Source organism: Scomber scombrus, chromosome 23, assembly GCF_963691925.1.
Source record: "Scomber scombrus chromosome 23, fScoSco1.1, whole genome shotgun sequence".
In the NCBI taxonomy this organism is placed as follows: Eukaryota; Metazoa; Chordata; class Actinopteri; order Scombriformes; family Scombridae; genus Scomber; species Scomber scombrus.
The window spans coordinates 9,980,519-9,992,759 of NC_084992.1; the positions used below are offsets into that span (position 1 = coordinate 9,980,519).

At 42.1% G+C, this 12,241-nt stretch overlaps 1 protein-coding gene across 1 annotated transcript in view; it reads right to left on the reverse strand.

Moving 5' to 3' along the window:
• poln (polymerase (DNA directed) nu) overlaps positions 1-12,241 on the reverse strand; it is a 52,758-nt gene that overhangs the window by 6,183 nt on the left and 34,334 nt on the right. The window contains exons 17-19 of the mRNA XM_062444448.1: positions 9,894-10,005; positions 6,759-6,841; positions 1,434-1,565 (exon numbers count right to left, since the gene is read on the reverse strand). Coding sequence (XP_062300432.1) covers positions 1,434-1,565; positions 6,759-6,841; positions 9,894-10,005 — 327 coding nt within the window. The remainder of the gene's footprint in view (positions 1-1,433; positions 1,566-6,758; positions 6,842-9,893; positions 10,006-12,241) is intronic.

Genomic DNA, 12,241 nt, shown 5'->3' on the forward strand with positions numbered 1-12,241 from the left:
CTGAGGATGGAGTAAAATATGATAAAAAGACAGACAGACAAACCGAAGGGATAGCAAGACAGAGAGACAGGCAGAGAGTGTGGGATGAGCAGGGCAGATAAATCTCTGATGGGAGTATCACCATGGTGATGAGCTGAATAAAAGCCACAACTGTTTGGCGCAACATCCCTCTGCCCCTGGGAAAGAGGAGGCTTCCACTGTAATCTGCACGCAGCATTTTGGAAGAATGAGTCCATTACGCCGCTGTGATTAGGAAGCCGACACCACGGAAAAGGAAGTGATGAGCAGGGAAGTGGGGTATTTCACTAGTGATAAGTTACTGTGGGTGATGGAGCACCTGTCTGTGCATGACACCGGGTCAGTCGTCAGCGACACAGGCATCCGTGATCAAATCTGGCATGAAAATCATCTTCTGCCCTGACCTGATTCTTCATGTTTTCTACGAAACGGGTTATTTTCCCACGCTTGTTACACAAGAGAAAGTAATAAAGGACCTACTTCTCCCTGCAGCAACCGCATGGAAGAGTAGGTGAAGTTGACATTGTGGCATTCACTGACACAACCGGCTCTTTCTTATGATTTCTACTAATTTGATTGGGGTGTAATTGGTTTACATCGAAACTAACTAGTTGATTCTCTAAATGTTTTTATGGACGGGAAAAGCAAACACAGGAGCATAGTAAGTTAAAATGGGATAAGATATGGGGCCATGGGCTGAAGTCTTAATGCCCCGTCTGTGTTAAAGGTTGGGAGATACTGCTTTGCTGCAAGCTGACCTCATCCCTCTGCCTGTCGACACTAGGCTCATGCACTATGTAGGATGAGGGTTAAAGTGCAGACTTCACAGTATTTTGTGTGAACGTGTTCAAGTCTCAGGTGTGCTGTGTTGGCAGTTCAGTACGAATATAAATAGCGCGTCCCGTCTGAACCATCATGCCCCTTCACACCCCAACCCGCATCCAACTCGCCCCCCCTCAGGTATTGACCCGATGCAGTTTGTCTCATTCCTGCCAGTGAAAGCACATACACAAAGCCAAACACACAGAAAGAGAGGATTCCTGTATGTTTGCACGCCAAAGAAATTCAATATAGGTAGTGTGTGTCAAAAGGGCAAGACATAACCCATAACCCAGACACACAAGTTTTTGTTATATTTGTGGGGGTATTCTGCTGATCTAACACTAAAACCTAATGTCCCGTGCCTCAACTGTCACTCTGACTCCAACCTCTAATCTTTTAAATAAACATTTCACTACAGAGTTTACATGTGTCATATCTAAATACTTTATGAGCATTTGCACTACGGCAGACACACACACACACACACACACACACACACACACACACACACACACACACACACACACACACACACACACACACACACACACACACACACACACACACACACACACACACACACACACACACACCTTGTTTGTGGCACTGCTGGATGGTCCTCTGGATGAAGGCCTGGACTTCTCTGTAGGTCTGCAGGAAGCTGTCCTGGAACCGGCTCGCCTGCTCAGCGCTCACCCCCAGGATCCCCGACAGACGCTCACGACCTGCAGCGAAACAATTATAACTCATTAACTGACTAACTGATATTTAAAGTCAACGTCCTCTAAAAAATGTCATCGTTAATTCATCTGCTAAAGGAGGAAAGTTTCTCGACGCTCTCCTGAAATCTGAGTTTAAGGCGTGTTCCTACGACCTGATCTGTGACATAGCAACTATTTTGGGAGCTAATCCTGGTCCAGTTTGCAACTTACACAAATTGAAGCCTCTAGTGCACATACACTGAGAAAGGACTTTGCAGTTAAGTAGAAAACATCTTTCGCACCGCAGTTCAATTTTTTTATATTTCCATATACTGGATTTTTCAATGAGGAAGAAGGAGGAGCTGTACTTTTAATGATTTTTAATATAGTAATTGGACTTTTATTTATTTTTTATTGAAAAAAGAAACATCAAACACATTGTTATTCCAAGCAGAGTATCCTTATATATATTGAAACATGTCTGGAGGGGATGTTTAACTATGCAAGTTAATATTGGGGCGTGAGGGCAAAGTTACAAGGGCGACACGGCAGCTATGCAAATATAACATAAGCATGGACTTGTATAAGGTATAAGAAGTTGGATTTTTTAATTCATTGCGGGTAGAGATAGAGATAGAAAAGTTGGCAAATATCTGCAGTATGTTAATATTGATGCTCTGTGATGATCTGCATTGCCAGCGACCAAACTACTGAAGACCTTGAGCTCACAAATGAACAACCGGAGACTGAAAAGCAGCAAAAAAACGTTAACATTATTGACTGAAGAGTAGTGAAAAGAGACGGCAAAGGCCAGAGGAAGAGGAGAGGGTTGAAAGAGGGAGAGGTGAAAAGAGGACAGACTGGACCAGAGGGTAAGATAAATGACTGGGTAAAAAAAAAAAATAGAGCCAAGTGAAGGGTGAGAGATAGAAGAGGACAAGATAAAAGCAGAATGGGCAAGGATCAGGGCAAGACTACAAGGTGTGTGTGTGTGTGTGTGTGTGTGTGTGTGTGTGAGTGTGTGTGAATGTGTGTGTGTGTTTGTGTAAAGCCTTTTTCTTGCCAGTTTTGTTGAGTTAAAGATGCACAGTCGAACAGGAGAAGAGGAGCAGGCTAGGAGGTTAGGAACAGATCGATAGAGGAGTGTAGAGGGAGAGCTAATGAGTGCCACTGTTATTGTGTGTGTGTGTGTGTGTGTGTGTGTGTGTGTGTGTGTGTGTGTGTGTGTGTGTGTGTGTGTTTGTGGTTTTGAGCTCTGAGGGGTGTGTGTGATATGTGGTCGCGGATGAGTAATGTCATGCCAAACAGCCTTAGAGCTGGTAGGAGGGTCAGCAGGAGGGGACAGTAAGTTCTGCGGAGATTCGAAATCACAGCAAACACACAAGAGACACACACACACACACACACACACACACACACACACACACACACACACAAAGACTTTAGTGTTCTTTGTGCGTTGGCATAATGGAGCCATGCAGTATGATTAGTGCACTGTGGGAAATTCAATCAAGGAAATGTATGGATAAAATAACTGGTAATTATTTATGGTGAATCAAGTGAGTTTTATACTTTAAGTCAGATTTATTCCAAATATGAGTCAGAATTAATGATCCCTGAAAGTTGACTAAAGTGAGATTTTTATCAGGAATTACTGGTGCTGCTATTTTACATATTTAACATTTTGAAGTCCATAAAACAATTCTAATGGTGCCAACATGGGCTTAATTTTTTTTTTTTTTAATCTGCCTTTTAGAAAACGGGGAGACATCTAAATTAATTCAAGATGGCACATCAATGTGGCTGATTATGTGTTGGGCCAGAAGCCACTGATATGTCATTAGTGTATGAGTGTGTTCCTGTGTGTGTGAGTGAAGCCCCACATTCCTGCTGAATGAGGTCAGTTTAGGGAGTGACCTTTAACCTTCGTTACAGATGCTCCCTGCACCCCTCTAGTACCCCTGTCAATCTTTCAGTTTGCCCTCACGTTAGATCTGCCCTCTTTGCTTTCTATTTCCTCTCTCTTTCATTTTGCCATTGTCCTTTCTGATCCCGACTTATTGAAAAGTTTTTGTATATTTCAAAAGGCAAAAATGGTCCACTCAATTAAAGTCCTTAGCTGACAAACTGTGAACAAGATGTAATGAGTCAAGTACTTTAAGTTAAATTCTATGTATTCTTTTTTTAGTCTTTATTTTCACACTGTACTGTACCTGTGTCTCACCTTCTTTCTGTTACATTTTTAACTCAACATCACCGCCTGGCCTTCTTACTTGTTGACCTATTTGTGTGTGTGTGTGTGTGTGTGTGTGTGTGTGTGTGTGTGTGTGTCTGTGTGTGTGTGCGTACGTGCGTGTGTACGAGTCCGTAATGACGCTCTGCCCCTCCTCCCTGGCCTGATTATTGTCTTGCCGGAGAAAGCTTCCTTTTAGTATTCGGTCTCCATGGCAACGCATCCTTCCATGAAGAGCTGTCTGTCTATGCTGATCAGGAGCTCTTTCCCATTCCCTCTTCTGGTTTCCCCTCTCTATCTCTCTCTCTCTCTCTCTCTCTCTCTCTGGCTCAGCCCCACCCACTTCTCACTCTTCCCCTTTCCCCTACATTACACTCTCTTCTCCACCACCACCCCCACCCACTTCTTTATTGCCTTCGGCCTACATTTTCTACATCTGCCTTGTGATTTCTCGCCCTGTCCCGCTCTTTTACATCTGCGTCCACACTCCATATTTTATTTGCATTTTTAGTGCTGACCTTTTTGCTTTGTGAACTGTCCCTGCATGCATGTAGTGCCATCCCCTCCACCCCCCTCTGTATGTCTCAGATGAATAGCTTTTACACATTTGCCTCATTCGCTATTATTGTTGAGGTTTATTGAGTTCTTTGGAACTGACTCATTCATTGTGTGAGTGACTGTGTTTGTGTGCCTGTGTTTGTTTTCTCCCGCTGAGCTGTGACCCCGGCTAAAGTAGAAAATACCACAGAACCCTCCATCATCAGCTTGAGAGCATCAGATATTGTCGGGCTCCTGAATGCATCCTAAGCACACTCAAGTCAAAGTAATAACCGCTGGCTCCATTCCTTGCCTGTAGATTCTGATGCAAACCATGCGCTTTTGGGTCACTGATTGGTTAATCGAATCAAACATTTTCTGGTTGTGTCATGATGTTGTCTTCAGGGAGAACAGTAAATGTCCTGTTTTGATAATATATCTCGTCTAGGTCACAGCGAGCGGCGAGCACATGAAACTTGACAAATTCACAGGGTCAGAATGGGTGTTTTCTGTTTCTGCTTTAATAAAAACAACATACACTGAGTGATGTGTTTGATTACATTACAGCAAATAAGGATAAAGATATTTTCTGACTCAAATATTTATACTTATTGAGGTTTAAATGTTGTTAGGATACAAAAAAAAATGGTGAGAAATGATAACTGGTGCAATCTATTTAGCTGTGCACCACAAGTTTAGCACATGTGTAGGCAACTGATCATTCACATTTATAGTAATTTCACGCTCTGAGTGGAATGAGCCAGAAATTCTTTCACTACACTGACCTACAAAGCCAAAAGAGCAGCGCCTTTCTGAGTACTGTAACAGAGATAAATGACTGATCTCAGCTTCAACCCAACATGTTGGCACAGACACGGACTCTGAATCATTATAACCCCTGCATGCTATCCTATAATATGCTTATTGTGAGCATGTGTCTCCTGTGGCCATATGGTGCCTTTCCCCCCCCCCCCTTCTTCTTTACTTTGGCTCAAACACGTTAAATACGGTTAAACATAAGCAGATGCCTCAAATTTTAAAAAGCAGCAAAAATGTTTCTGTGCATGAAATACACTTCTAGGTAAACAGAACTGCTCAAAGCGTGACACGTTTTTTAAAATCAAAAACATCTGGATCTGGAAGAGAAGACTAGTTGAAATCAAACCCCCAACAAACACACACACACACACACACACACACACACACACACACACACACACACACACACACACACACACACACACACACACACACACACACGTTTATAGTAATAAATTAAAGCAAAAAATAAATACTGACAATAATGAGCTTTACATGTATAGCTGAAGCCATGCATGTTACCCTTTTTAATGAATTATGATGGATTATTCATATTTTGACCACTTGCTGTAGTCTGGTATAATAGCAGTTTTGTCAAAACTGTTGTCATACCACGTTACAGGCATTTGGAGATCAGGTATTTAAGTTGATCAATATCTTATGGCTCACACAAGACCAGAAACTGTTATAGTGCGTTGTGTTAGCCTATGGAAAAAAGCTGCAGGTCTACGTAAGGATTTAAAAAGGCCACTGGCAATAAAACCTGATGAAGAGTGCAGATCGACTATAAAACGTCCCTTCATCACACACTTAAAAGCACAAATGCACAAGTAAACATGCATACGTATATCAACATAAATAAACATCCGATTCTTACGGCCCCCCTGCTGGCTCAGATATCTACCATATGTCCACTCCAAAGCAAACAAACACCACACACAACACATATGTTTGTGTAGCCTCCTGTGACACCGTGGCGTATCACTTTGGTCATGTGTGCGAGTGCATGTTCACGAGAACGCCGTAAATAGGTCACAAGTGACACGGACGAGCCTCTCTATGGAACACAAGGGTGCATTATACATTTATCTTCCCCTCACTCTTTTTCTCTCTATTCTATTTCTTCTCGTACACTCACATCTCCGTCCGTCTTGTGCAACCGGGAATGTGAGAGCAGAGCAGGGAATTTCTGGCACAAGTTCACCTGCTTCTAAGGTGAACGGAGAAGGGAAAAAATATTGGAGGAGCTCAAAACTCCAGCAGCACTACAGGCAAGCTGAAGCGTGCCGGTCTAACAGGAAAGATGTTCTGTATACTACAAGTGTTGATGGAGTTTGGAGTTGTTTGTGTGATCCACAGTTTGACAGAAACACATTGAAACAGGTAGTTTTATGTGCAGATAACCTGAAATCTTTGGATGAAATGATGACATCCTTGTGCTACTATGATGTCCCCCCCTCTCTCTGGTGTGTGTTTTATCTCTAAATGATCATGGATGCTAACAGCTATCCTCTTAACAAAATCATCCACTTGTAGGCTTTCGAAACCTGCTGCTAAAATGACACTTAAACCCGCTGTTTTATCATTTTGAAACAATACAGGTCACCGATCATTTATCACCCACTCACCTGCCCCGTAAACGACAGAGTACACGATGCGCTTGGCGTGTTCTCGGTCCTCAGAAGTCACGTCGCCCTCACTCACCCCTTTCCTGAGTGACACAGATATAGAGAGAGATAGAAAGTGTGTTTCGATTGCTTAAATACAATGCATACGATGTTATTATACATTTTATTGGAACCATGTGGTGTGGAAGTGAACGATTTGTTCCAAACTGTACAAAATGTGACCGTGTTTTCTAAAGGGAGTCATCTAACCTAAAGGATGGGTTCACAGATTTTCAAGTTTGTCCTAAAACAACAGACAGGCGCCCAAACAAACACTGACATTTATTGTTCTTGCCGTAATCATTCCTCCCGTTCATACTTGACCATTAGAAGATCCCTTAAAGTAAGTGCAATGTAAGTGATGGGTGCCAAAATCCACAAGCCTTCTTCTGTGCAAAAAATTTAGTTAAAAGTTCATGTGAAGCTACTATAAAGCTTCAGCTGTCAAAATTAGTCAAATCAAGCCAATATCTTTCAAAGTTTTTGTCTTTTTAGCGCCAAAGTCCTTTTTGTCTGATACTTCCATTGCAGCTGGACAGAAAAACAGAAATTAACTTGTGGACACCGTTTGGATTTTCTCCCCATCACTAATATTATAATTGCATTAGGTGGGGATCTTCTAATAGTCAGTATGAACAGAAGGAATTATTACAGTGAGGAAAACATGTACTAATATATGTAATACTATATAAATATACTGACTTCAGTTTGTTTCTCGACCAACATAGAAATACAAAACTGTAGAAATGAACACTTTATTGGTCAGTGTGGTTTCTTGTGTATGAATGCGGTCTTTTCTACATGTTTATATAACTTTTCGATTGTTGTCTGGTGGGAATTTTTAAAATGAGATGAAGAAGGAGGTGAATCAAAACAAATAAAAAGAGGGAACAATGGCAAAGGGAAAAGGCTGAAGTTAACAAAGTGAGACAGTTGGAGAGGGAGAAGGGGGGAGGGGAAAAAAAGGAAAAACGCAGCACTTTGGTTGTCATGAGGTCAGAGAGAAGAGAAGGGATGGGAGATGTGGAGGTAAAAGGCACATGAAATATAGAAAGAGGAAAAAGGACAGGAAAAGAACAGAGACGGAAAGAGAGAGAGCGAGGCAAGGGATGGACGGACAGACACAGACAGTTATGTAATGTGACTTGTAGACAGCCGTAGTACTGGGGATCAGACAGGGTGGGGTGACACGTCTGCAAAGTGGCATGTCTGGAGGCGCTGACGGGGAGCTGCCACTGCTGATCAGTGTTGAGGGAGTGTCCCACATAAACTAACGCAGAGGCACACACAAACACACACGCACACACACTGAGAAAATGTACAAACATGTCTGGTGAGCTTCAACACTCCAGCAGGTCCTGATGCCAAATGTCTTATTGCCTGTAGCCTCAAGAAAGGGACTCAAAAATATGAGGTATTGACACTTGAATTGCCCCATCAATGAGTATCCTCTCTCTCTCTCTTTCTCACAGACACACAGACACACAGACACACAGACACACACACACACACACACACACACACACACACACACACACACACACACACACACACACACACACACACACACACACACACACACACACACACACACACACACACACACACACACACACACACCTCTGTTAAGTGACAGGTGAAGGTTGATGATAGGTAACCTGTAACCTCCAGGCTCCTTTCCCATTTAAGGCTCATCTGGCTGTGGGAAATCCACACTGGATTTTCACTGCCCCCTGCTGGATAGGCATTAATCCACTGGACACTTTTTATTTGCCTCCCTTTTTTTTTTTTTTTTTTTTTTTTTACCTCACCAGCTTCATGTCACTTTGTAGAACTGAAAGAAACATCAACATTTGTTTTAACCTCTTTCAAAATTAGCTTACTGCAGTTTGTCGTATTGGAAGACAAGAAAACTGTAAAATGTAGCTGCAGCTTCTGAAGTTTCCATGAATTTGTTGCATTATTAAATAAAATATAAATAATATTGGCTGTGAATGCAAAGCTTTCAGCATGCTTCAGCTTCTGATCTATAGTTGTTTCTCTCTCTCTGCAGCAGTCTGGTAAGAGCTGGTTCCAACCAGACTAACAGAGGGATCAGGATCAAGACACTGCTGGTGGGAGAGTGATGTTGAATCCTGGGAGGAATTAAAGAACCGCAAAAAGAGAGGGAGAGAAAGAGGTAAAAAGACGACAAGAAAAAGGCTGAAACTGCAGTTAACAACCAAAAATGGGAAATTGGAATAACAGAGGAGAAACAGAGGGCAATAAACAGAGCAAAACTACTTGAAAGTAAAATCAGAGGGAAAAAAAAAACAATAGAAAAGAGAGAAGCATCAGAGGGTCCAAAAGAAGAGAGTAAAGCAGGGTAATCCTAGAAGAGCTTCAGTGTCACAGGTTAATTTGTTTAAAGGTGAACGAGAGATAATGAAAAAGACACAATGTAAAGCCCCTACAGAGCTGTTAATATGGTCTACGTGACCAGGTAATCTGTTTAACCGACCGCCCTCTGTCACTTACTCGACTGTGATGGATGACAGGACCAGAGGTAGAACACTGTGACACTGACACTGACACTGACACACACACACACACACACACACACACACACACACACACACACACACACACACACACACACACACACACACACACACACACACACACACACACACACACACACACACACACACACACACACACACACACACACACACGTCATACATTGGAAAGATAGACAGAGGAACATGTAAACACCAGCAGCGAGAGAGAAGCAGAAAAACACACACACGCTCACAAAAATACTTCAAAAGTGCGACAATGTAATCACCAGGGCGACCGGCCCAGGGGTGTCCTGCCCATCGGAGGGAAAAAAAAAAGAGAGAGCCTATGAGTGAGTTGGCATGGTAGTCATGGCAACAAGGTTATTAGCGTTTCAAGTGCAGGAGCCGGCAGTCTGGAGAGAGCGAGGGAGCAAGAGAGGGGAAGAGAAGCCCTGTGGAGCATCAACACTCACCTTGGCAAGGAGATCTGTGTGTGTGTGTCTGTGTGTGTCTGTGTGTGTGTGTTTGTGTGTGTGTGTGTGTGTGTGAGACGTACCACTGAGAGGCCAGCATGGTAAAGACGTCGGCCTGAGGGTTGGTAAAAATGCGGAGTAGCTCAGGGTCAGAAGAGAGGTGAGCCAGCAGACGTAGCTCCACCTGGCAGAAGTCTGACACGTATGTACAGAGACACACATACACACACACACACACAGAGCAACTTGTTTAGCTACTAAATTACTATATTACTCCAATGCTATATTCAGAAAACATACAGTACATCCCAAAGGTTTTGTGTAAAGGCCTTCCACATCCACCCACACAAGTGTTTTCACTTTGCCTGATTAGACATCTTTTCAGGAGTGTATCGGCATGTGCGGACTGCGCTTGATTGATCTGATCTGTCTAACCCTAACCTCACCCTCATTAGTGTTGTTTTATCAAAGTATTAATTTGTCATTCTTCGAGGCCTTTGTTAACAGCAGTTATTTTGACTTGTCACACTATGAAAAACGCAGGTGTTCCTAATAACATTAACAATGTGTTATTCTATTCAAGTGTCCCAGTTAAGTCGTGACAGCCGTTACACAATACCGAGAACCTGAACCTGAAGCATTTGAATGGAATTCAGCCATGATACATTTTTATTAGATACATCTGTGCTTTTCCTACTGTTGCATGTCAAAATCTCCTTTGTGAAAAAAGGTCTGTTGGTTCATGAACCTCGAGTAATTTCAGTAAAGCTCAGCCAAACTTAATCATGAGCAGAAGTGGTCTGATAGCCAGAATAAGTGAAAACACCTGCTGTGTGAGTGTGCAGAGCCTTTAAACCATTTTACCCAATAGATGTATATGATGTTTATTTTATACTTATACTATATAGGGAAGATTTTAGATATGCAGTACCAAAATGCAATTCACGCTGAGTTAACCCTCCTGTTGTCCTCCCGGGTCAAATTGACCCCATCTCTTTTGACTGTTCCTTCTTTCCTCCCTCTTTCTTTAATTTTTCCTTCGTTCTCCCCCTCCTTCCCTCTTTCTTTGCTCCCTCTTCCTTCCTTCCTCCTTTCCTTCCACCCTTCCTTCTCTCCTTCCTTCCTTCTTCTTTTCCTCATCCCTCCTTACTTCTTTCCTTCGTTCCTTCCTCCTTTCCTTCCTTCCTTCTTTTCTTTCCTCCCTCCCTCCTTACTCTTTTCCTTCCTTCCTTCCTTCCTTCTCTCCTTCCTCTTTTCCTCCATCCCTCCTTACTCCTTTCCTTCCTTCCTTCTTTCCTCCCTTCCTCCTGTCCTTTCTTGAACTGAGGACAACAGGAGGGTTAAATACAAGTAAAATTATGTGCAAAAAGTTGTGCAGTCATAAAAAATGTCTACTTATGTTCAAATATTTGTTTTAGCCAGATATAACTTTACCAAAGCACCAGAGCTCATATATAAGTGACAGTTAATGTAAACTATGCATATAAACTATAAAATGTGTGTGTGTGTGTGCGCTGTAGAAAAATGGAAAAGTGAAAGTTTAAAAGGGAACATCGTGGTGCAAGAAAAACACACAATACTTGTTCATTGTTACAGTAAACACTATAATTAATCTGGGACATTCAGTACATGGGAGGTTTTTTTGTGCTCAAGTGTTGCAACAACAGGTTTTCCTGTACTTGCTGATCCTCAACCTGCCATCTCTGCGTCATGCAGTGACTTCTTACATTTCCCGGAATAACTTTGAATGAAGAAAATACTGAGAGTGGCTTTGAAATTGTTGCTGTAAGCCACATGTGAAGGTGAAGAGTGCAACAGAAAAGAAGAGACAGTAGAAGCAGAAGAGTGAGCGCTTCCCATCAAGGAAAAGAGGTGAGAAAGTGGAGTCTCTGCAGCTTGTTTCTCGATGTGTTACTGTTGATGGCAGTGAAAAAAAGTGGGTCTTTTTTTCATTCCCTCACCAAAGCATGGCGCTCGCTATTCATGTTTTAGAAAGCAGATCAATTTTGTGCAATCAAACTCAACCGCACCTAAGCTGGAAAAAAAACATTTTAAATTTCAAAGTAACACCTATACAAGAAACATTCATATTGTATTCATTCACTCCCAATGCAATCCAGCTACATCATAACTGACTTCACCATCATTAAATATAAGGATTATATTTAGATATATGCATGTGTATAACAGCAGTCCTGAAATATCCTCTAAACTGGAACTGAACTCACTGATGAAGCAATTAAATCTGAATCAGGACACTTGATCCAGTGACACTAATGTTACTGTATCTTAGTGCACCGTCATCATTGTGAGCATTATGTTAACACACAAATACAATTATTGAACTCAGAGTGGCTATCAGAAAGCTAACAATAGAAGTTGACCCTGTGTTTCTCTGACATGACAACATAGTGAAAAGCTAATGCTGATA